Below are 26,870 nucleotides of genomic sequence, written 5' to 3' on the forward strand. Positions count from 1 at the left end.
ATGATCATATCTTAATGAAACTTGGTCAGAATGTTAATGTTGATGATCTTTAGGTCAAGTTTAAATCTGGGTCAGGTGGGGTTAGAAACTAGGTCACCAGGTCAAATCAAAGGAAAAGCTTGTTAACATCCAAGAGGCCACATTTATGACTGTATTTTCATGAAACTTGGTCAAAATGTTAACCTTGATAATCTTTAGGTCAAGTTTGAATCTGTGTCTTGTGAGGTCAAAAACTAGGACACCAGGTCAAATCAAAGGAAAAGCTAGTTAACACTCTAGAGGCCACATTTATGACCATATCCTAATGAATCTTGGTCAGAATGTTAATCTTGATGATCTTTAGGTCAAAAGGTCAGGTGAGCGATACAGGGCCTTCATGGCCCTCTTGTTCTTTTTCCTTGGCTTGCAATACCCTTTTTAAGCATACATTTTATGTAACCTTGGCTTGCAGCACCCCTGTATAAGCATACTTTTTTGTTACCTTGGCTTGCAGCACCCCTGTATAAGCGTACTTTTTCTATTACCTTGGCTTGCAGCACCCCTGTATAAGCGTACATTTTCTGTTACCTTGTCTTGCAGTACCCCAGTATAAGCGTACTTTTCCTGTTACCTTGGCTTGCTGTACCCCAGTATGAGCATATTTTTTCTGCTTCCTCGGCTTGCAGCACCCCTATATAAGCATACTTTTTATGTTACCTTGGCTTGCAGCATCCCTGTATAAGCGTACTTTTTCTGTTACCTTGGCTTGCAATACCCCTGTATAAGCGTACTTTTTCTGTTATCTCGACTTGCAGTACCCCTGTATAAGGGTATTTTTATGTTACCATGGCTTGCAGCACCCCTGTATAAGCGTACATTTTCTGTTACTTTGGCTTGCAGTACCCCTGTATAAGCGTACTTTTCCTGTTACCTTGGCTTGCAGCACCCCTGTATAAGCATACTTTTCCAGTTACCTTGGCTTGCAGCACCCCTGTATAAGCATATTTTTTCTGTTTCATCGGCTTGCATTACTCCTGTATAAGCATATTTTTTTCTGTTTCATCGGCTTGCAGCACCTCTGTATAAGCGTACTTTTTATGTTACCTTGGCTTGCAGTATCCCTGTATAAGCGTACTTTTTATGTTACCTTGGCTTGCAGCACCCCTGTATAAGCGTACTTTTCCTGTTACCTTGGCTTGCAGTACCCCTGTATTAGCATATTTTTTCTGTTTCCTCAGCTTGCAGTACCCCTGTATAAGCGTACTTTTTCTGTTACCTTGGCTTGCAGTACCCCTGTATAAGTATACTATTTCCTGTTACCTAGGCTTGCAGCACCCCTGTAAAAGCATACTTTTTCTGTTTCCTTGGCTTGCAGCACCACTGTATAAGCATACATTTTATGTTACCTTGGCTTGCAGCACCCCTGTATAAGCGTAGTTTTCCTGTTACCTTGGCTTGCAGTACCCCTGTATGAGCGTACTTTTTCTGTTACCCTGGCTTGCAGTACCCCTGTATGAGCATACCTTTCTTTTTCCTTGGCTTGCAGTACCCCTGTATGAGGATACATTTATGTTACTTTGGCTTGCAGCACCCCTTTATGAGCGTACTTTTTCTGTTACCCTGGCTTGCAGTACCCCTGTATGAACATACATTTATGTTACTTTGGCTTGCAGCACCCCTTTATGAGCGTACTTTTTCTGTTACCCTGGCTTGCAGTACCCCTGTATGAGCATACCTTTCTTTTTCCTTGGCTTGCAGTACCCCTGTATGAGCATACATTTATGTTACTTTGGCTTGCAGCACCCCTTTATGAGCGTACTTTTTCTGTTACCCTGGCTTGCAGTACCCCCTGTATGAACATACCTTTCTTTTTCCTTGGCTTGCAGTACCCCTGTATGAGCATACATTTATGTTACTTTGGCTTGCAGCACCCCTTAATGAGCATTCTTTTTCTGTTATCTCGACTTGCAGTATAAGTGTACTTTTTCTATTACCTCAGTTTGCCTTACCCCTTTAATAAGCAGACTTTTTCCGTTACATCCGCTACCCCAGTATATTTCCTTATATATGTTTCCTTAACTACCCCAGTATAAGCGCACTTTCCCGTTATATTGGCTACCCCAGTATAAGCGTGCTTTTTCTATTACATCAGCTACCCCAGTATAAGCGTTCTTTTTCTGTTTCCTTGACTACTCCAGTATAAGCACACTTTCCCGTTACATTGGCTACCCCAGTATAAGTGTACTTTTTTATTACCTCAGCTTGCTTACTGTATAAGGGTATATAACTCTTTAACATTGAGAGGGAGTTCCTGGATGGACCTCAAAATAGCCTAGAGTTGTTTACCTCAGTATGTGAGGATATGTAATATTTCTACATGTAGTTTGCAATCACACACAATGGCAGACACGGCTACCTCAGCATTTCATACCTCAGTAGGTAAGATGGAAAACTGTCTTACCAAGGTGAAATTTTAAAATGACTTTGCATCTTTAAATGACCACAGTAATAAGAGTTAAGCAAAGTGCCATATGCAAGAATCATGTGGACAGCTTGAAGGTCATGGTGTGAGGCTGACCCTTATCCAGTAAAGAAGTGATGACTGTGTTCTTTGTTTCCAGAGCATAAAGCTTTGATCATGGTCTGATTTGATTTACTTAGCACTACTGAAAAGATGATGTGTTATGTTAAAGACCCATGTTGCCAACTCAAAGGTCAAGGACTCTAATATAAAATAAAGCTGATGATAACATTAGTTTGGAAATACACTCCAAATGTCTAATCGTTTAAGTGTCTGTTCCAGTACAATTGCATCATTACATCAGCCTAGCATGGGCATCCATGTCCTGTGGACACATGTTCAGTTTTCATTAACAAAAGTACTCTCACTGAATCATTTATATTCATGAGGGACAAATTTTCATCGAATTTGTGGTTGTGTCTATCCATAGAATTAAATCCCAGTTGTATATGCACACAATTACATGATTTTACTGAAATTAAATTTACCTAAAAGCCTGTCCAACGGTGAGGCTATCATAACATAAATTAAATGAGCCGCACCATGAGAAAACCAACATAGTGGCTTTGCGACCAGCATGGATCCAGACCAGCCTGTGCATCCGCGCAGTCTGGTCAGGATCCATGCTGTTCGCTAACAGTTTCTCTAATTCCAATAGGCTTTGAAAGCGATGCACAGGCTGGTCTGGATCCATGCTGGTCACAAACCCACTATGTTGGTTCTCTCATGGCACGGCTCAAATAAGGTTTTCAACTTAACTTGGCTGCAGATTCCACATTAGTTTTAAACCCAATGCTGGTCACTGCAAAACAAGAAATGAGACCCATACATTTCAAGACCCTATCTTACAATAACAGATACTGTGACAATATACCAAAGTTGCATCTGCTTAGTCTTGCTGACAAAGAGAGCACCTCAGCATACACTTAGCAATAATCATCTACCACTGAATCATGTGGGGAAATTGTCAGTTTCTAGTGGAAAACATATTGGTACTAGTTTAAAATCTACAAACACTGATTAAAGTAACAGAACACCTTTACACAACTAAAATACTGTTGAATAAGAAGGCCATGATGGCCCCATATCTTTCTTTTTATCTAGTTCTTACCCAAGAAGATGACCTAGATTTTGTTTAAACATTCTGACCATGTTTTATGTTAATCAGGTAGCTTGTAGTCCATTACCTAAGTTTCCATCACAGATGGCCTAATTATATACTTAAACTTTGTAAAGATAGTTCATAATTTCATAAATATCAGGTAGAAAATGTGGCCTCGGGAGTGTTATGATCTTTTTTTGAAGACATGACATAGTAACCTTGTTTTTTGACCATACTAACTTTACTGAGACTATTCAGGCACACATTCAGACCAAGTTTCATTAAGATTGGGCCAGAAGTGTGACCTGTAGAGTATTAACAGTCATATTATTACTAACTGGACACACGGCGATCATGAGTTCACGTTGAGCAATTTGTGCTCAGATGAGCTAAAACAAGTTAAATCCACAGATTAGAATACTTCGGGCTTTTAGCAGATGCCAACATCTTCTGTGCAGCTATATTCTTTGTCATCTGCAGCTGTTCTTTCAAATGGATTTTTTTTCAGCACCACTCCTGATATTGGCAACAGATCTTCGATATACTTCTGATAAACTTCAGCTATTGCCTGTGAAACAGCGCTCTAGGAATTCATCTTTCAATAATTTTCCTTAATTTTCAAAATCACTATCAATAATTTGAGCAGAAAATATTAGCATTTGCAAGCAATATTTGTGCCATTATTTGGTTTAAACAGTATTTATTTAGAAAACTGCACATATAACAATATACATGAATTTGTACATGAATGGATTAGAAAACAAGTTTACAAAAACTTATATGAATTCTTCGCCAATATTTGGATATGTTTGGGCAGTAAAAAGGAAAAAAGTAGTCAAACTTCATAATCTTGTACTTGACAGGGCCAGCTAAAATGAGCCGCGCCATGAGAAAACCAACATAGTGGCTTTGCGACCAGCATTAATCCAGACCAGCCTGCACATCCACGCAGTCTGGTCAGGACCCACGCTGTTCGCTAACAGTTTCTCTAATTCCAATAGGCTTTGAAAGCGAACAGCATGGATCCTGACCAGACTGCGCATATGCGCAGGCTGGTCTGGATCTATCTGGTCGCAAACGCACTATGTTGGTTTTCTCATGGTGTGGCTCAAATTTGTTTTGAATTATCCGTAGTTCAAGCTATTGAACAATATAGATTATATTGGGATTTTGCCGGGACCTGAAAATGAGTTTGAGTGAAGGAAGATGTTTGAATTATCCGATTTCGAGCGAACGAAGTGTGACTAGTTCACACAAAATTCTCTCCCCCTACCTCCTCCAACTAGATTTTAGAACATGAAAGTAAACAAAGAACACAAATTTTATCAAATTTTACCACATTTTATTCACAAAGAAAAAAGATTAGCAACAAAATTGTTCTTGCTATAATACAAGTATGTGTAACGAATGATAACAACAGACGACAATGCATCAATCCGGAAAAATTTATATATATACATTGAGAAAACACAAACTATTTGTCATGAAAAATGAGCTTACTGAATTCACTATTAACTTAAGAGTCGTCACATCAAAAGGGCCCACCTTCATCACATCAAAAGGGACCATCTTGATGAAATGACAATTTCTTGAGAAAAGAAGTTGGTGTATATCATTTATTTTATGATATTTTGGATCTTGCTTCATTTACGCAAGGAATTTAATGTAAAAAAAAAAATCTAGCTTCAAGCTAGTTTGTAACTACAAAACCAAAACTGGGTCAAATTGTTGCCAAGCATTCTCAGTAGCCATTGCAAAAATCATACGGTACATGGGTACAGTGCAGCTACTGTTTTGCTCTTGACAAGAATTTTGAACACGAAGCTACAATAATTTAACGTTAAAAATAACGCTTAGAAATATATCATAAATAAATGTCAATCTAAAACCTGCTTGTAAAATAATGGAGTTATTCTAGCCAGTTAACAAATGAAATATTTTGTTCACAAAATGATGATATGAAAAGGGGTCAAAAATGTACAAATAACTGTTCAGATTCCATCATTTAAGTTTTACATACATGTAAATAAAATCTGTAAAAAGATCCTTTGGAAGCAAAGAATGCAACCAAGAAGAATAATAGCAGACTCGGTTTGATTGAATCTGTTCATGAGAGGTAATGAAAGGTGTAACATCTCTCACGCCCCCTAGCACCGGCTTAAGCAGAACTCTATTACACATATGTTGAATGGACTCAATGATCCCAAAGGCCAAGAAAATATAACAACACTGAATCTAAGTACGGGGGGACTCTTTTATCCAGTTTGTGGACATGTATCACTCCTGCAAGATATGTTCTAATCTTAATTTTCACTTGGGTATATGACAAAAAATCCTTGTAACTATCTAAACCTATTTCATGAGTACCATTATCCTGAATAAAATCATTTTGTTAAACTTAAAACAAATATAAGGAGCAAATTCTCCAAATAGAAAATATTTCATTACATATTATTTTTCAGTGATTTCTTGAGATACAAAAATCATGTTTTTCAGTGATGTATTGAAATATAAAAATTGCATGTTTTCCAGTGGCATTTGAAACATTCACTGTATCGAACAGTTAGGTTTTCTTTTTTTAAAATTCAAACTTCAACATGTAAGAAGATTAATTGTAAATATTTGGAAAAATGGCAAAATGTACCCCAACTGAGATATTATAAAAGGTTCTAACATGATCCGCAGCAATTGCTACATAAACATATAGCGAAATCGCCTATACATGAATCTACGATAAAATATGGTTGGCTGTTACATGTCACCCCCCTATGATTGTAACATGAGATTCTACTTCAGTTCCATTACATACGAATTATTTCAGGGCCAAACGGTTGAAAACAGCATTTTAAAAACATAAATATGATAAAAAGTCATACTGACTTATGTGTAGGTCCGTAAAACATGTTCTGATCTCTACGAGCGAATTCAGTTAGCTCAATTATGATTCAGCGGTGACGTCATAAATGTATGACATAAAGTATGACGTCATAATGATGTGACGTCATATAAAAGTTCAGCTCATCACTCGTAACACAGGGTCAACTCGCCTAATATAAATTGTCTGTTCATTATATTTGTGAAACTTCAGTATCGAACTTAGGATATCTTTTTCAAAATTCAAATCAAAGTAAGAAGATAAATGACCGTGCCATGGAAAACACCAACCCTAGGGGTATTGTACCAGCATATACCAAAGACGAACGCTGAAATGGCAGTACTGGTCATGCTCAATGTGTTGCGTTTTAAAGACTAAATAATAAAATGTCCAAAACATCATGATCTGAACCATGCGCAGGATTTGGAGGCTGTTAGATCAGCTGTCGCACACGCACTCTGTTATTTTCCATCCAACGGCTCAAATTGTTAAACTGGAAAAATAAAATGTAACCAATGATGATTATTTAAAGGATAAAATTACCTGCAAAAAGATAAAGATATGTGGTCTCTTATGTTTAAATGTAAAAGAAATCTGAACAACTCGAAGAATAGTACATTTTCATTGTGACATCATGATTCTGCTTGTGTCATTGCCCAATCAATGTGCATGATGTTGTAGAGGTAAAACTAGTAAAAACACAGACTTCACTGTAAATCGACACTGGAAGTCAGTAATGTTTTGTTTTTTTCTCACAAGATAGGTGAAATCTTGAGTAATGGAACTGTCATGCTAAGATATATTGATACATGTCAGTGTCATCCAGTGGTCATGTTTAGTATGTTACCATAGCAACAAAAAAGTTATGACATTAGCAATAAAAAAAGCTCCCACATTAGATTTATCAACATCTAGTTTGTGATAATTTCAATACAATTTTCTGTGGTATTGCATTCAATAAATGAAAACCTTTTCCAAGCTATGCATTTGTAAAATGGGTCTTTTATCTTGGAAGTATAGAATGTCTGGTAAACAATTACTCTTATAACCACTCAGCAAATGAACGTGTTTTCAATATAGTTTAGCACCTTGTATTGAAGAACATGTTTGTACTGTGAAAAATTATCAAGATCTCTGCTATTTTTCTGTTCTATATAATACAATCTGTGACCTTCATACTAATGTTTACCAAGTGCAATGTACTTTTAAAGATTCTGAAAGTACTTTCTTCCTAGGGATGAAAACCAAGCCCAGGGTGCTACTGGTTCCATTTAAAAACACTGCACTCACATACCTTATGTTAACAAGAGATCTGCCTAACTCAGAATGATATGCCCACTGGCAAGCAGAATGGGACAAGGCCATTATTAGCTATTACTTAGGATGTTGGTGAAACAGGGAAGCCATAATGGCCTTATTCGCTCACCAAACTCAAATGGGCCTAGTTTGCTTATTGTCAAATTGGTACTTTTAACACAAGATATACAAAAGGCAAACATTCCAGATTTTCTGCCTTCCTGGGTGTAACAGTATGCAACATATGATCATGAATGTATTAACAAGGCAAAGTGCAAAATATAATACAATATGATTGAAAATAATAAAGAAAATTTTACAGCTGAAACTCAACTGAATGGCCAGAAACTGTTTTCTCTATTTTTAGTAATTCTATTATAGTAACATACATCTAGAATCCACAAAAGCATGAAATTATTTAAAAATTGTGTTAATTAACTTTTTACATTTTTTTTCTACATAATATGTCTTAATAAAACAAATGAACCCTTAAGACATGGCCAATTTTGATGCAAATTGCATGAACTAAACAGAAGAGAATTATTAGACAATCCCTAATATCCAAGCTCAGGGCATTAGACAAGAATATTCTTAGTTTTCCGGTACATGTCAATGTATGGTAAGTCAACCCCACTGGCAATCCTACAAATCACAGGGTACAGAAACAATGAGATGAAAGTAGTCATGCCCTGTTACATTAAGCATTGATGATTATGCTTACGAGTTTGCCGAGCAAAAAACTGTATGAATTTCAATGATTTTTGTTTTGTTCAGAAGTGAATGTATGTTGTCATAATTTATACAGCAATTATATACAGAAATCCTCTTTAGCACACACTAAACAGAACATATTCTGTAAAAGAACAAAAAAAACAACTGACCCATAATGTATCAATTTACAATCGAACCTGTATTAAGCGGCCAAACAAGCGAGCAACATAATCTGGCTGCTATAGGCAGGTGGCTGCTTGAGACAAGTTGAAACTGGAACAAAGTCAATTTCAAAAGTTCACCGACAGGCTGCTTAAGGCAAGTGGATATTTATTACAAGTGGCCGCTAAGGCAGGTGAAACAGTATATCTTGCATCTTTTAACTTTTAACCTGCTGGTCGCAAGTGGTTTTTTGCCTTTGTGACCAATGCAGACCAAGATCAGCCTTGCACGTCCTTGCAGGCGTGCAGGCTGATCATGATCTACATTGATTGCAAAAGGCAGAATCAATCCTGTCCAGCATGATAATCCGTAAAGTTTAATCATACAAACAAAGAAAACTGCCATTCATTTGATCTTCTGAAACTGAATCCATGACTGCATATCGCCATGAAATACCGTCTTTAGTCACAACTACAAAATTTCATGCCCACATAATTAAACAATTCCACAGTATTCATAGAAATTATGTTTCACAGGGTGACATCAAACAAATTGCAAGGATTTGAGCTTTAAGATAAACATCAGTTTTTCCTTCCTTGTACAGACACAATTTAAAAGCAAAGTTTTACCAATTGAGACAACATAACTCTCGTTCTACACAAATAAATACCTTCAAAAAAAACTTCTGCAAACATAATATCAAATGCACTTCCAACAGCCTTTAGTCTAAAGATAATGAACCAGTCTAAAGAAATGGAACCAGTTCAAGAAAATGAACCAGTCCAAAGGAAGTGAACCAGATCAAAGAAAACGAAAACACGTCATACATTTTCACAAATATCTGCTTACATAATGTCAAAATTAATTAACAACTTGACGTAACAAAATGTTAATTGCACGTACAATGACATCTATTACTGGGAAAAGACGGAAAACAACTCGTATAAACACGAAACCTATTTACATACTTTTAAACAACTTTTGGTAAACAATTATCAATTGCACATACATGTATATTACATTCTTTACAAACTTATAGTAAACTTGTCATCAAAAGCAACTATAAATGTGGCACATTTTATGTCAAAAAAGCTTCTGTTTCTGATATATACATATAATCACAGACATATATATATATATAATATATAATATATTTACAAATCTATATGAAACAATGATAGAAAAAACAAAACTATAACAAGCTTAAATAAATTTCTAAAGTTCTTTTTCTCATAAGCCTGAAAATTTCAAATTCTAAAGCAATAAGTCTGCATTTTTATGAGAATTAATGCGTGTAAGCTCGTAAAATGACTTTAGGATGATGTAATACTAGATTTTTGTCTAGCAAATGATGATTTTTGTTGTACAGTCAAACCTGTCTGTAATAACCACTTTTAGTAGTCTTTATTCACAGGTTAACATTCTCACATACCACAGGTCTACCATGGTTCCCTAGTTGGACCTCTGGCACATTTAGCCGATATTTTTAGTTTGGTTACATTACAGGTAAAAAGTTTCAGCCAATCTGTGATATTTCGAAACAATTCGCCAACCAATCAAAATTGGCCCTGAAATGCATGACCGCACCCTTTCCAACATCAACGTCGAATTACAAAGAATATTATTTCTTGGGTTAAATTTTTAAACATCCGATTATAGGTATAAATCTTTATTAATTGCAGTCATGTAAGATCATCTTTATTAATTTTTAGCAAGTACTTTACTTAGATGTTGTATGAAATTTAAATTTGGCACGCCTAATAATGTAGAACACTGATTGGCTGAAACAACTCCCGGTAGTAATTACAAGTGCGCATACTCACCAAATAAAAGAAACAGGTTTGTCTTGGGATTTCGATGAATCTCTGATAGATGAGAATGCAGGTTAAAAGCAACAACCAGTTTAAATGGGAATTGATACTTACGGCTTTTAGCGTAAAGTCAAGCAAGCTGACAGGTGGTCATTTAGCACAGTCTGACTGCATTTCGAAAATGAATATTCGAAAAGGTAGAAGGCCACTGCAATAATTGTACTTTAAGAAAAGAATGGGCTAGCGCCAGAGAAAATTGTATCTACTGTCTGAATTAGACCAGTAGGAAAAAAAGACAGAATTTTGGACAAAAATATCAAGATTATTTTACAGTTTTGCATTGGAAACAAAAAAGAGGTATAACGATAAAATTTGTTCATGCACTTTCTTACCCAATATTAATGGGAATCAACATGAAATGAGCTGCATCATGAGAAAACCAACATAGTGCGTTTGCGACCAGCATGGATCCAGATCAGCCTGCACATCAACGCAGTCTGGTCAGGATCCATACTGTTCGTCAACAGTTTCTCTAATTGCAATAGGCTTTGAAAGCGAACAGCATGGATCCTGACCAGACTGCGTGGATGTTGGTTTTCTCATGGTGCAGCTCAAATTGTGCTGTGATTCATAGCTATACATGTAAAAATAATCTATATACAAGTACTTATTTTCAACAGAATTATTACACAAAACTTAAGGTGAGTAAATGCTTTACTCACTCGTCAAACGTTTGTATCCTTTTTTATCATTAAAAGTAAAGTTCTGAACAAAGAAGGTAAAATTGTCCTCTCAGATTTAGACAGTTATGAGAAAGATTATATCAAACATGTTACGCTACCTTATCTTTCCAGACAAACAATTCACAACAAGGGATTCGATGACTGAATTTATTTCAATTAATGCTTTAAAATACAACAACAAAAATTAGATATGCAAATATTGCAGTAGTCAAGCTTTAAGATTAAGGTGGTCAACTGCATTTCAGTAAAAAAAAAATTGAATATTTTGTTAGAGATATTCAAAATTTCCTATATAACTATAAAGTAACAAATCTGAAAAACTTAACATAATTATCTACCGGTAAGTAGCATGACAACAACAGAAGTTAACCAGTGAAAGAACACCCCAAAAGGATAAACCATAGTGGGTTCAAGCGTTCAAAAATTACATCTAATGGAAACAGATTGCATTCCCAAGTCACTGTGATCTTTGAGCTACTGACCCCATATCTTGACCTCTATAGGCCAAAACATTCTTTAGTTATTGACTGGAAAACAGTGTCCATCAATGGCTGGATCAACTAACAACAGCAAAACAATACATCCCATCTTCTACGAAGTGGGGGAGGTGCATAACTATCATAGTCAACATCACGGCATTTCCTTTGTTTTCACTATTTTCTGTTACTATTCCCATAAGAAACACTCTAGGATAAATGTCACTGCCACCAATAAAATGCTTTTAATGTTCACTTCAATTTCTCAGCCAAAGCAAGTTCGAAACTGAGCTCAGAGACATGAAACCTATATCTAATAATGAGCAACAAGAAAAAAAAACGAGTATGAAAATGAATGCATTAGGGTAAGGTGGCCAGTGCAGAAATGCTGTTTTCCTATACATAAACTTTCCTAAATGAGTTACATTTAAATGATGAAACTTTCATAAGGTGATAAATTTCAGTAACACCGAGGTTGGGATTTCATACGTTTATGAATATGTGTAATAAATCCCTACATATAGCAATAAGTGTCTGCTAAAATGGTCTAATAACTTCAGTGGAATCAATCGCTACATGTAAATCTACACATCTAAAACTTGTAAGTTTGCTTTAGCAGATCCAACATAATATATACAGCTAGATATTATGAAAAATTTGCTATTCTTAAATTCATGATTCTGAATATTGATGTCTCTGATGCTAACTGAATTAAAGAAAGCTTACACGTACAAGTATGAAATCTCAATGTCACCATTTTCTTTACCCTACAGACTTGCTAAACTTGAAGTCCAATGTAATGTACCTCCGATAAAGCTTTGCGTAAGACAGGTTTCAAGCATGTTATATACTCCATTTCATATTTTTTTCTTTCAGCAGGCACTTAAAACAATGAAATGCATTGCAATTTGCAAAAAAATGAAGTCCATAAACTGTAAGTTACAAAGATGGAAATGGCCAAACTACACAAGTCTTGCACTGACCCCTAAAATCACACACAAGCACAGTTCCTTCTAGGTCCCAATTTCTGTGAGAATAAAGTCAGTATTTTGCTTTCAAATGAATGATTAGGGATAAGAGCAAAGTTTTCAAGCAATCATCTGTGCAGGTTGATAATGGTCTGCACTGTTTGCTAGTCAGTCTGTAAATTTTCAGTGAACACCCCTTCGAATCATAAATGGTATAATTGCCAAAACTGAATGATGGACCAGTCCATTTTAGAAATTTAGCAGGCTAAAGATGAAACTGACAATATAAACACAGGAAAAGAAGACCAAGACAGAGATCATTAACAGCCAATTTCCCAATAAATATTGAGAGATATGCAGAAACAATGCATGATTCTTTGGTAATATGTTGATTCACAAAAAAAAAAAAGAAAATAAAAAAAAATGTTACATTTTTTCTTTCAGGCTTAATGAAATGCTACTGCTCTCGCTACCTCGACGTAGAGATTTCGACCCCATACTTGTCATTGACGCTCCGACATTACTCGAATTACCTGTCATTAATGACTGACTTTCCAATAAGTTCAAGTCATCGTCGAAAGAATGCACACTTTCGACGCTACCAGATCTGGCAAGACATGGCTCCTCCTCCGGGCTTAAGTCATTGTTTCTATGTTCGAGAATAGCACGACCAGCACATTCCACATGACACTGTGCAACCGGACTAGAATGGAGGTCCAGACTTCCATCACTACTATAAACCGACTCCTGAAACTGTCCACTACCCCCTTCACAGTATCTGACGGGGTGTTGGTATAGCACTATTTTTACACCCCCCACAGCGCCTTGTTCTTCGGAATTTGACAGATGTTCGGTGTCGTCTGCCGCACCTGTCGAACTCATTAATCCACTTTCAGCATCCTGTGGCACACTCTCCTGGCTGTCATTCAGCTATGAAATATCAAAATAGAAAATAAATTTTCTTTAAATGACTTGTAAATTTGTTTCACTAATACTTTCGTTCAATTTGGCTGGATTTATGAAAGGACAACATTATTAAAGACAGACCAGTTCCACTATAAGGTGTCCATGTTATGAAATTTGAAATATTACTGTATCAATCCACATAAATAAACACTGATGATTTACTAAAAATTCATTTATTTAAACTATTCACTTCTTCATGTCCTCTTGAAACAGCTAGCCAAAACCACAAATATTTTGCAAAGCATTTTAATCAAGAGCAGTCTTTAACCTAATGATCAAAAGAACAGTATGTGTTGCATAAAGATCATACATAAAGTTTGGCTAAGGCTTTCTCTAGCTATTTATCAAAAACTAGGTTTGGCCAAAAGATCTTTGTAACCTTTACCATCTAACCCCTAAAACAATCAGGAGTTTTCTACTGACCACTGGCATTCATCCCATTATTTGTGACCACAAAGCCAATGCCAATACTTCCCAATTTAATGCACAAAGATACATTTCAGGCTAAAGGTTAATGTGACCTTGACCTTTCAGAAACTGAACCTTCAAACAACAGGTTTCTTCTACTACCATAGGCAATCATCCTATCAAGTTTGACCAGTGTAGGCACCAGCATTTACTAGTTTCTTATTAGAAACAAAGTGGTCTCAGTTTGACTACAAATTCCCTTTACCACTCGTAATTGTTCCTGCTACACCAATCAGCTCTTTTAACAAAGCTGAAACAGAATTTAGGGCATACATCAACAAAAAATTCTGAAAAAAATAACCATAATATGGCCACCACTGCAGCTTCAAACCACTTGCCCCTCATCTCTGTAGCTATAACGTTGCTGCGGTTGACATTCCAGTTGGCCATCCAGCTGGCTTGTTGGCGGTTGGAGATTCTAAGATCTATGCCAAAGTATGCCTGAAAAAATACTCTGAGGGGCACCTAGTGTCTTGAACCAACATTCAAAGCTTTTTTCTGATCAGCTTTTACTTACATGCATCCCAAATGCTCGTAAAATATCCATTTTGCACATCGGACAACTTCTCTGATCTAGCAACCATGGATCTACACAAGACTTGTGGAAAACATGTCTGAAATAAACATGGAAACAATATCAGTAACCCATGGAAATAATACTGCTCAACCATATTATTAAGCCACAAAAACCATATTGCCTAACTATGGAAACTTTACTGCTAAACCATGGAAACAATATTGCTCAGCCATGGGAACATTATAGTGCTAAACCATTATAACAGTAGTGCTCAACCACGGAAAGTAATCAAGCCAAACTATGGAAATGATAGTGCTCAGCCACTGAAACAATAGTGCTAAACCATGGAACAATATTCCTCAATCACGGAAATAATCGTGCTAAACCATAGAAACGATAGTTCTCAACCAAGGAAACAATAAATCTCAACCATGGAAACAATATTGCTCAACCATGGAAATAATACTGCTAAACCATACTCGCTAAATATTTCAGGCAAAGTTGACGCCTGCTGTAACTGAATGTCAGTACAATATCTTAACAGCCTATGGCACAAAGGTTACAACTAAAGCGCTTGTGAATACTGACATTTCCAATAAATACAGGAACATCTCAATACAGGCAATCAATAATCATGCACTTCTTGTCCAGCTTTCACTTTTCTGTAAGTCTTGATTTTTTCCACTTTATAGTCTACTTTAAGGGTCATAATGCCTTTGATTAAAATGTGGCTGCCACATTTTTTTGTGAAATATAGATACTTTTATGAACATAAAATATATTATTTTCTTGTTAAATCCAATGTTTGATAATTATTCTATCATGTATTTGTCATAGGTTTGACTATATAAAGTACTATAAATGCACTTTTTGATTATCTCCCTTTGTGACCCCGATTTCATAATTTCATGCGTAATATTGAAAGTTGCATTTTACTAACTATTCAATTATATGTATTCTCTATTTGGACAGCAGCATTATCTGTTTTTGAAATTAAAAGCCTTATGAAACTTAACCCTTAGCCTGCTGCAGGCGAATTTAACAGCCTTTGCAAACAGCTTGGAACCAGATCAGACGCCGATTAAATCGGCGTCTGATCAGGTTCCAAGCTGTTTGCTACTCTGACAATATTTCTTCCAATTTTGGAGCAAATTGAATGAACTTTACAATTTTAGCAGACAACATTTCCAGCAGACGACAATTTATCTAGCATGCTAAGGGTTAATACTAATGCATTTCAGACTTTATGCAAAGGAATTTTTGAGTTTGTTGAAATCAACTTCAATTTTTAACTTTATAGTATCAGTACCATGTGAAAAGATGCGGTAGCATGAAACACAACTTCTTTGATTAAGCCTGGGTAACTTCTAAAAAGTTTATGTTTAAGAAAAATTAAAGGGGCCATAATTTAAAGGGTCACAATGGATTTGTTTATAATGTGGCTACCACATTTTTAATGGAATACAGAGTATATTATTATTGTGTTATTTCCTTTTTTTGGTTTTTGAAAACTCAGATATTTGTCATAGGTTTGACGATATGGAATCTCTTTCTCTTGTTTACCTCCCTTTACCACTCTGGCTGTACAAGTTCCTTCATTCAAAGTAATGCCTTTCTAACCTTGGACATTGGACAGTTGCTTTTATCAGCTTGCAAGAAAAATTAAAACTATTATTGAACTTTTAAATAATATCAAGTGTATACCAAAACCACAACATGACAACAGTGCACATGTCCAGGTTTTATAGTGCAATGATTCATTGAAGAACAAATTCTTTTTCAAAATATTTTATGTCAGACTTGACCATTACAAACCGCAACAAGACCTTGACTGTCTTACAACCAACTAGGACATGGTCAGTAGGTTAATTAATGAATAATATATTGCTCATCTTCTCTGAAAAGAACTTATTAACTCTTATCACTTCTGAGAAAACAAATAACTGACCTCTGTCATGCAAACACTTCAATGCTTCTAACCACGAAGAACATCAATAATATGGTCATTATCTTTACAGATATAGGATAATTAAAGGAAAGTTTGATTCCAGTTTTATGGCTTATTAGACAAACCTAATAAGTTTAAAGATATTTCATACCCATGTCTGAAAATAAGAACAGTTACTATAAAATATTCAAGTTCATTATAAACAATAAATGCTACACAGTCTAAGAACTGATATTCCCTGCTTTGTGAATGAGGGAACTGTATTTTGAAAGATATTTAATTTCCAGGTACATTCATGAATTTTATTACAATTATAGTGCTATGACTCTGCAGTTACTGAAGAGATCCTGATGAAAGATGTGCATATACCACTTCCCTGTAGAGATACGAGTGTTAAATTTAATGAAAATCCATCCACGGATTACTTTGTTATGTGAGAAAACAACAGGCAATAACTCTTTAGTTACTGAAGTCATCTTGCAGAAAGTTTTCTTTACACTACCGCCATTTAGTGATCTACATTTGAGTAAAGTTTTATGAAGATCCATCTATAGGTGACTAAGATATCCCTATTTTTTACCAAATCAAGGTGGGAAACTTTACTGCTTTCACTGGGTGAAGGAGGATAATACTAAATGTGATCAAAGATCATGTGCTCCTTAATAATTATATTTATATGGTGATTCTAGCTAAAATAGTTCTTAAATTATTAGATCTATACATAGAGCTCTGAATTCGGCTACCCATATCGGGCCTCAGTCAGACGGCAGCATGTCAATACATGCGATCAGCTGTTTAGACGGTATAGAGGCTATGACTATTAAATTATGTGCATTTTAAATGTTCAGACAGACATACACACACACACACACACACACACAAACACAAACAGCTGGAGGGACATGCCAAATCTATATCCCTCCAACTTTTTGGGGGGTTAATAAGTGTATAAGAAAACTCAATGTAATTTATTATGTAATTTCAGTAAAAAAACAAGAGCACTGCCTTGCGGGTGCTGACACTCATCTGATTTTTTTTGTGTAATAGAAATATTGTCCTACCCATGATTTTCTAAGTCTAAAAAGGGCCATCATTCTTGCAAAAAGCAGGATAGAGTTATGTTTCTTGATGTTCAGTGTCCACTTATGATGGTGAAAAACTGTTGCAAGTTTTAAAGCAATAGCTTTGATAGTTTATGAGAAAAGTTGACTTAAACATAATACTCAACCAAGAAAATGATTTTCTAAGTCCAAAAGGGGCAATAATTATTGCAAAAAGCAGGATGGAGTTATGTTGCTTGCTGTACAGGGTCAGCTTATGATGGTCAACAAGTGTTGCAAGTTTCAAAGCAATAGCTTTGACAGTTTAAGAGAAAAAGTTGACCTAAACATAAAACTTAACCAAGAAATCTGATATTTTCTAAGTCCAAAAGGGGCCATAAATCTTGCAAAAAGCAGGATGGAGTTATGTTTCTTGCTGTACAGGGTCAACTTATGATGGTGAACAAGTGTTGCAAGTTTTAAAGCAATAGCTTTGATAGTTTAGGATAAAAGCTGACCTAAACATAAAACTTAACCAAGAAAACTGATTTTCTAAGTCCAAAAGGGGAAATAAATCTTGCAAAAAGCAAGATGGAGTTATGTTTCTTGATGTACAGGGTCTGCTTATGATGGTGAACAAGTATTCCAAGTTTCAAAGCAATAGCTTTGATAGTTTAGGAGAAAAGTTGACCTAAACATAAAACTTAACCAAGAAATCTGATATTTTCTAAGTACAAAAGGGGCCATAAATCTTGCAAAAAGCAAGATGGAGTTATGTTTCTTGCTATACAGGGTCAGCTTATGATGGTGAACAAGTATTCCAAGTTTCAAAGCAATACCTTTGATAGTTTAGGAGAAAAGCTGACCTAAACATAAAACTTAACCAGGCAACGCCGACGCCGACGCCAACAACCGCTCAAGTGATGACAATAACTCATCATTTTTTTTCAAAAAATCAGATGAGCTAAAAATGAAAATTTCTTTAACAAATGACTATTACATAACTACAATGTACATTTAATTGTGACTGAAGATTTACATACAGTAAGTTTATGTATATAGCAAAATATGAGCATAGCACATCTTTAAGGTAATATTCAGTGATTTGCCAAGCTTATCTGTTTATAATTATTATCAATCAACTGGCTGAGGTCAGCTGAGTCCAGTTATTATAAACTTTATACACAGATGTTCAGGTCAATATGTAGTTTATTCACCTGTCTAAAAGTAATATTGACCTTGGTCATGACTGAAACAAAATAAGTATACTTGCTATATCAGGTTTATTATCAGGAAAAGTGATAATGATTTCTACCATGAAAAATACAGCTGAGCAGACAGTATCATTTTTTGGACTGCATAATACCAGAGAAATATGATTTTTTTTTTTAATTCATAATGGAAGTATAAAGCTGTTGAAAATAGTGCCAGATTTCCCTAATAATAGCATGCCATGAAAATGTTTTTTTTTTCTCTGCACGAAGAAGATGCAGTTTCAAAAAAAAAAAACTGTGCAAATTGCATGGACCATTATGGTTACCATAGTTACATTATGAAACTGCTAATAATGATAGTTTGCAACTAATATAAATTTACATGAAGCCGATATTAATACTGATAACAACACGACTGTTTTCAGTACAAGTGAAGGACATCCAATATTTCAGTGCCAAACCAGGAGTTAAATCTCGCTCCACATTTGAAAGGCAATGGGATTATAACTCTAAACAACCACAAATTGGCCAATTTTATTTACCAGATAGGGCAACAACCTTAAATAACCAAATATTAAGAGAAAATAATAGAAAGAAAACCTGCGAAATAAACAACAATGGGCTTAGCGTTGGTACTTTCTTCGAAGTTTGAAATAGATCAAGCCAACAATCTAAAGTGTTTTGTTTGTTTTGGGTTTAACACCATTTTTCAACAGTATTTCAGTTTTGTAACGGCAGGCAGTTAACCTAACCAGTGTTCCTAAATTTGTAACAGCACAAACCTGATCTCCGCAAGTAACTGCCAACTTCCCCACATGAATCAGATGTGGAGGACGAATGATTTCAGACACAATGTCTCTTATCAAATCGTCACGGAAAACATACGCCCTGCTTGGGGATCCAACTTACAACACTGCAATCTATAGACCCCCTACTGAGCTAAGTGTACAGACTAGGAGATAGGTATTACAATACTACATTGTACTACTCCCGCACGATAATTTAAACAACAGCTTGTTTACATTATTGTTTGATTGTTATGGTTCTCACGCATCGTTGAACTCAAAAAGGTTGTCAATGATAGAAGTTAAGTGTATACGGTAATGTTATACAAAAATCATAATTATCAAACATGTTGTCGTTTGAGTTATTGTGTGGGATCTATATCTGGTATCAAGAAAAATAAGTAACAATCAGAACAAGAAGGATAGTATTTACAAACTGATTGGGCCCTCAGTTATCAAAACACCAGCTTTTGACCTGCTCCGCGCGTAGACCGGACACACCAGACCAGATAGACCAAAATTAATTTTTATACAGACACAACAATAAACAAGAGATAACAGATTTAGTCTATAATTGTAATTACAGTGTGTCTGATCATGATAAAAGCGATCAAAACCAATGTCATATTGATAGCTGATTTAAATTTAGATGGTGACATTTAAACTATAATGTCCTCCCATGAATCATTTCATGGTATTAAAATGACCTTGCTCAAATAAACTGATTTGTTTAGATTTATTATGTTGACAAATTAATTTTCAATTTCTACATTTCTGATTGCTATTTGGCTTATACAATAGTCCTTTTATTTTAGCAGAACTGGCCTTTAAAGGCAGCAGACTGAATATTTTAAAATAAACTTAAATCAAGTCTGGGACAGAAAGCAAGTCAAAATGCTTCCTTGCTTTGATATCAACCCTTACCCTGCTAAATTTCTAAAATGGACTGGTCCATCATTCAATTTAGGCAATACCATTTAATATTCGAAGGGGACTTTACTGAAAATGACTGAATAGCGAACAAAGCAGGCCATGATCAGACTGCACAGATGTGCAGGCTGATCTTGGTCTGCACTGGTTGCAAAGGCAGAATCACTTGCCACCAGCAGGCTAAAGGTTAATAAAGCCTACAATTATCATGCAGAAGGAAGAAGTCATGAGGCCAGATGGCAGATAAGCACAGCCATGTTGATCCAACGCTGCCTAAGAAACAAAAGACTGTGTTTTGACGACTGACAAAAAAACTGAAACAATTTTAAAACAAGAACTTGCGTTTTAGCGGCTGACTTTTTTTAAATGAGCGTGTAACATTTTTGTATTCTGCATACATTTCTTAAAATGAGGCTCTGAAAGTTGATATTTTCAAATGCTTAAATGGAAAAAAAGTTTGTGTCTTCTTTATGTATTAGGCGTTGCATGATACATTTCTACAAAGCCTCCGGAAACGAAAGTAAAGTACTTATGAGCTAGTTTCTAAAATGAGAATACAAAGATCAAACTTCTAATTTAAAAGGTAATGAAAAGGAAAGTAGAATTGATGCATCTTTCGCTTTAGAGTTGAAAACTGCATTTATTACGTGAACATCCGCTAATGCTGGCTATAATTAGAAATCTTATCTGAGATGATGATAACAGTAATTTGTTTATTAAACATAACTTGGTTAAAGACACATGAAAGACCACTTTCTAGCTAAAATGATGGCCATGACACATTTTGTATCTAAAGATCTCCCATCCCAAAAACGTATGCCTAGAGTAAGCACCAAGTCAAACCACAAACACCATACTTTCTGGATTGCTTATGTACATGACTGTAAGAACTCGACCAAAAAGGTTAGAACCGAAAGCTGTGAAGAACAGTTTATAAGATGCCAACAATTCCTTGCCCACTGACTGTCAAAGAGACAGTGCCAATAATAAAAGATATTCTCTTTTTGAGACCTAGTTAAGTTGTTTATTTTCACAACAACAATAATCTGTATGTGGGTGTAAATGATCTGGCATACAAAGAAAACAAAATAGTCTGGCGAAATGTTGCTAATTCCTTGAGAGATGCAGTAACAAGATTTGCTTAGACAGTTGTCTAGAGAGACTTAGAATTCCTCATCTCAGCTAAAATATTGGATAACTGCATTGACATACAGAAGTGCTTTTCACTTTTTGGCTTGAGACTATGGCTCCAAGCCTACATATTGTTTTCGTTTTTTTTTACTTAATGTAGTCACATCTTCTACAAGAAGCCAGAAAGCAGAATATATCCAAGCTGCAGGATGTAAGGAGTCTCCCTATTGGTCACACCTACATGCATCAGTCCAACGGGTGTTTATGTTATGACAATCTAAATTCAAGGGTGTTATGATGACAAAATGTTAATCAATTACAGTCCGTGTCTGATAACTTCGGAGTGACTATTTGGACGAGTCCAAGTCAGAAGGTTAATCGATAATTATCATTAATCTAAGTGAACACTTTTATAATATACTACTAACGGAAACGCTTTCTTTGAAGTAGAAGATTAGTACCAGTCGTAGCGCGTTAGCCTTACATGTGCGATTATTTTATATTTCCATTGTCGCGTTGGTTCGAGTCCGACGTGATTTATACTTTTTTTAAATCCTTGCTTTTTATCTATGTTTTAATTACAGTTTTTCAAAGACAATTGAAAATACATGTATTCAAAATACAGTAATACAGCACTACGGTATATAATAACGAACTGAAATATGAAAAAAATGATTATGCTTTAAATAACCTTCAGAAAAGTTTGTAATATGCATTAAGCATCATTCTTATACTGAACAGTGTGTCTCTTTGCAAAATAGACGTGGATGCCTCGGACATGTTGACTACAGTAATACTGGCAATATACCAGAGGAATTTAACCTGCACGAAATTTACGAGTGTTTTCTTGACTATGCATTCATAATACGATGTGTTTACACAGAGCTGATGCTTGGTCCCCTTTAAACAGAAATTAATTCAATAATATTTCTGTCTAAATAAATAAAAGTATATTCCAGGAGAGATGAATGATTATGGTGGTTACCTTGAAAGTGAGAAAAAAAACAACAACAACACTCCGCTCGGTTCAGCCTGCGGCCCGCAATATTCAATATTTCAAAGACTAATGCTTAACCACTGAGCTACCGGGACTGTCAGACGAGTTGCAATAAAATATACCCAATATTATTGTTTATGTAAGCTGCTTTACCTATTTTGTTATTTCTATAAGTCCAGAAAATATAAACAAATGCGACGTCACTCCAAAGTTATCATACACGGACTGTACAGTTCGATAAATAGGTCATACATGTTTTCAAACCAAAATTTCTCAACTTCCAGATTGACCTTTCTACTATTTGATTTTGTTTTGTTTTAGCTTGAGCTCACGTTTTTTCTTATACAAGACACAATAAAATATGGAACCCTGAGCAATCTTTAATGTTTACAAACACGGTGTTTACGAAAACGAACTGTACATATATCATGATTTTGAAAATGAAGATCGTTTCATTTCTGACTTTACAAATTTCAGATATTTTCGTTATTTATATAAAATATTTATGGTCATTTATACCTGTCATAGTAAGCACACCCCTGAAATAATGTGATCTGCCAAATTGTTATCTCAGAGGAAAATTTCTGCTTATGTTTTGGCCGAATCCATTAGTGTTTAAAGGTGTATCTGGTTTTAGACTGCTTTGCCATGTTTGCGAAAAAGATAGAGGAGTAGACTACATCAGGTTTCGTCAGATTTAAACAGTAACAAAGGAAACCCTTCATTTCGACTATAAATAGAACAAGTGGACGATACAGATGCTTTTACACAATGTTTTTGGTTTTATGCGAACTGTTTTTGTTTTGATTATAAGCTGCTGTATTCTTGCAGGCTTTGATATAGTTCCTAGATGGCAAAACCAGGCAAGCCTTTCCTTTTAAAATGGAAACTCTTTTTACACTGCCGTGATGATAAATATGCACTTCTTCCCAAAATCTTCAAAATAATTGAGCAAAAAGTCCTACTGTATAATGGATCCAATTTTCCCTACAATTTTTCTAATTACAATACCACATATGGTTTCAAAAATAAATTCTTACAGTTCTAATAGATTTGTATTAACCCTTAGCCTGCTGCAGGCGAATTTAACAGCCTTTGCAAACAGCTTGGAACCAGATCAGACGCCGATTAAATCGGCGTCTGATCAGGTTCCAAGCTGTTTGCTACTCTGACAATATTTCTTCCAATTTTGGAGCGAATTGAATGAACTTTACAATTTTAGCAGACGACATTTCCAGCAGACGACAATTTATCTAGCATGCTAAAGGTTAAAAATCAATAGCCATCAAACTATTCCCCAGAAATTCAAAATTGTAATGCTCTTCTAATTTTCTTTGAAGACAGGCCTCCATTATCTGACAAAAGATTTGTCATAAAACTCTAATTATTGAAAACAGTTTTTTTTTCTCCTAGCATGTTTCTTACTCGCTTCTGAACAAAACATCCCGTTTTCGAAAACAAGACATTATTTAATATGTGCTTGTGTATTTTCTCTGTTGTTTTACTGAAGGGAATATTGACATCTGCAGTCTAGATTTTGCTTCATTAATTTTCACGGAAGTCTTTTTTTTCGCGGATTTCATCCATTAGTCTGCTAATTTCCATAATGAACTTGTCCATCTTCCAATTTGGATAGTAACCATTAACTGTTAAAAGGGGTTCTTACCAAAAAGATACTGACTGAATGTGAACAGTGCAGACCTTGATCAGACTGCAAGGATGTGCAGGCTAATCAAGATCTACACTGGTCGCAAAGGCAGAATCAATTGTGTCCAGCATGATATGGGTCAAAATTAATCCAAACTAACACAGAAAATTCCAAAATAAGTTTTCTTCGAATGTGAAAATCCTGGAATGTAAGACCTAAACAAGTACAAAGCAAAAGAAATTTATGATTTCTCTGTAACACTTTTATAACTTTACTGCATGAAATACACTTTACACGCTTCTGTTTCTTTTGCTATTTTAAAAGCCCAGGGAATATATTTAATTTAGATATAGGTATTTACTTGATCTATTAAACTGCCAACAAATGTTTTGCTTTAAGCTTATAATTCACATCCCCCAACTTGTAATATTTCATGAGATTAAGCTACGGTTTATAATAGTGGGAGATTAATTTTCATGGACACTCATTAAATCAAATGAACAAATCAAGTTCATCTTTACTATAATCCCATTTTAACCATTCTGGCCAAAACCACGGAATTTCATGGACACTCATTAAATCAAATGAACAAATCAAGTTCATCTTTACTATAATCCCCATTTTAACCATTCTGGTCAAAACTACGGAATTTCATGTCCACGAATTTATGAAAATCCCTACAAATAGTCATTTTGGCTAAAACCAAGAAATTTTATACTCATGAATAAGATATGACTTCACAGTATTATAATATCTAGTTATGGTAGCTTTTAAACTATTCTTGCTGTTGTTTTCTTTTCAGTGCCTGAAGTTCACATCACACAAGCATTTTTTTTTGCGCAAACAAAATTTTAACAATTCTGCAAAGTTGAATTAACAAATGGCATGGGCTGCAGATATTTCTTGAATTTAAAACAACTGCAAATATTATGTAATCTACGGTGTGTCATTTCTTTGGCAGGAACCACAAGGGACGTCTGTGTCATAAATCATTTCGCTTAATTAACTAACATTACTTTTTCATGCTGAAAATATCATTTATGTTTATAATGAAACATGCAGAATCATCCTTGTTCATTATTATTACAGGTAGTCATCGTAAAGGAGATATGAAAATGAATGCATTTTCCTGAGTCAGTCACGCGATGGCTGCATGCAAGACTGCTTAATGAAAGCAAAAATGTTATGTGACAGGTGTCTATATATGACTTCCAGTTCATAGATTACATTCAATAGGTTCCGGATTTTAATGAATAATGAAAAATAGCAATTAATTAATTGAGCCGTGCCATGGGAAAACCAACATAGTGGGTGTGCGACCAGCATGGATCCAGACCAGCCTGCGCATCCGCGCAGTCTGGTCAGGATCCATGCTGTTCGCTAACAGTTTCTCCAATTCCAATAGGCTTTAAAAGCGAACAGCATGGAGTCTGACCAGACTGCACGGATGCGCAGGCTGGTCTGGATCCATGCTGGTCGCACACCCACTATGTTGGTTTTCCCATGGCACGGCTCAATTACATGTTGTCAGTGTATTAGCAACATGAATATTAATACTTGCTTTTCCGCCACTTTCTCCCCCGACAGCATACGACAGAAATGTGGTTTGAGATTGCAACTTCCAGACAAGGTTTCATTTTGTTTGTTTGTTTTGGGTTTAACGCCGTTTTTCAACGGTATTTCAGTCATGTAACGGCGGGCAGTTAACCTAACCAGTATCCCTGGATTCTCTACCAGTACAAACCTGTTCTCCGCAAGTAACTGCCAACTTCCCCACATGAATCAGAGGTGGAGGACTAATGATTTCAGACACAATGTCGTTTATCAAATAGTCACAGAGAACATACGCACCCCCCGCCCGAGGATCGAACTCACAATCCCGTGATCCGTAGACCAACGCTCTTACCTACTGAGCTAAGCTGGCGGGCTGTTTCATTTTGTTGATGCAACAGTATACAATGTATATACTGACAGATTAAAATTGTTACATTAATAAAACATAGTTGGGAAGTAGGGGAGGTGTTTAAGAACAGCAGTTTAGGCTAAAATAGATCAATACATTAGAACTAAGATCACTCAAGGAGATGAGCAAAATACTGTGCATGCATTAACTGCTCACACAATTAGCCATTAATTCTCCAGTGAGCTGTGTTCCACTATATCACCAACAAGGACGACAATTCTGCCTTTCACAGTATGTATGAGGACCACAACCAGAAAACCACTTTACATCTATGTAAAGCACCTTTGAACGTGTTTATCATTAAAAGGGCGCTATATAAATCTGGTATTATATATAGGAAGTCAGCTTTACTCTGGGACAACAATGCAAGTTCATATCAATGCAATATATATTGTGTCATAAATATTTGAAAAAACTTCCTTCTAGCCAAACAATTTTGCTTACTCAAGGTCACAAAACAATATGTACCGCTAAAATTCTGTCACACAGTGCAGTCGGTGCAGTTTTTTTATATATCTCCTAGGCAGTACGCAATTGTTCCATTTTAGGTCATAACTGGCACTACTTCAATACTCTTTTAAATATCATATGTATTTGATTGACAGATCAGAAACAGTGG

The 26,870-nt window shown here is 35.5% G+C and overlaps 1 protein-coding gene across 2 annotated transcripts in view; it reads right to left on the reverse strand.

The window, feature by feature from the left end:
* Nucleotides 1-8,235: 8,235 nt before the first annotated feature.
* LOC123557593 (RING finger protein 150-like) overlaps nt 8,236-26,870 on the reverse strand; it is a 60,710-nt gene continuing 42,075 nt past the window's right edge. For both annotated transcript variants that reach the window (XM_045349147.2, XM_045349148.2), the window contains exons 5-6: nt 14,596-14,692; nt 8,236-13,574 (exon numbers count right to left, since the gene is read on the reverse strand). In XM_045349147.2, coding sequence (XP_045205082.2) covers nt 13,071-13,574; nt 14,596-14,692 — 601 coding nt within the window. In that variant the 3' untranslated portion in view covers nt 8,236-13,070. The remainder of the gene's footprint in view (nt 13,575-14,595; nt 14,693-26,870) is intronic.

The sequence above is a fragment of the Mercenaria mercenaria genome, chromosome 5 (genome assembly GCF_021730395.1).
Source record: "Mercenaria mercenaria strain notata chromosome 5, MADL_Memer_1, whole genome shotgun sequence".
In the NCBI taxonomy this organism is placed as follows: Eukaryota; Metazoa; Mollusca; class Bivalvia; order Venerida; family Veneridae; genus Mercenaria; species Mercenaria mercenaria.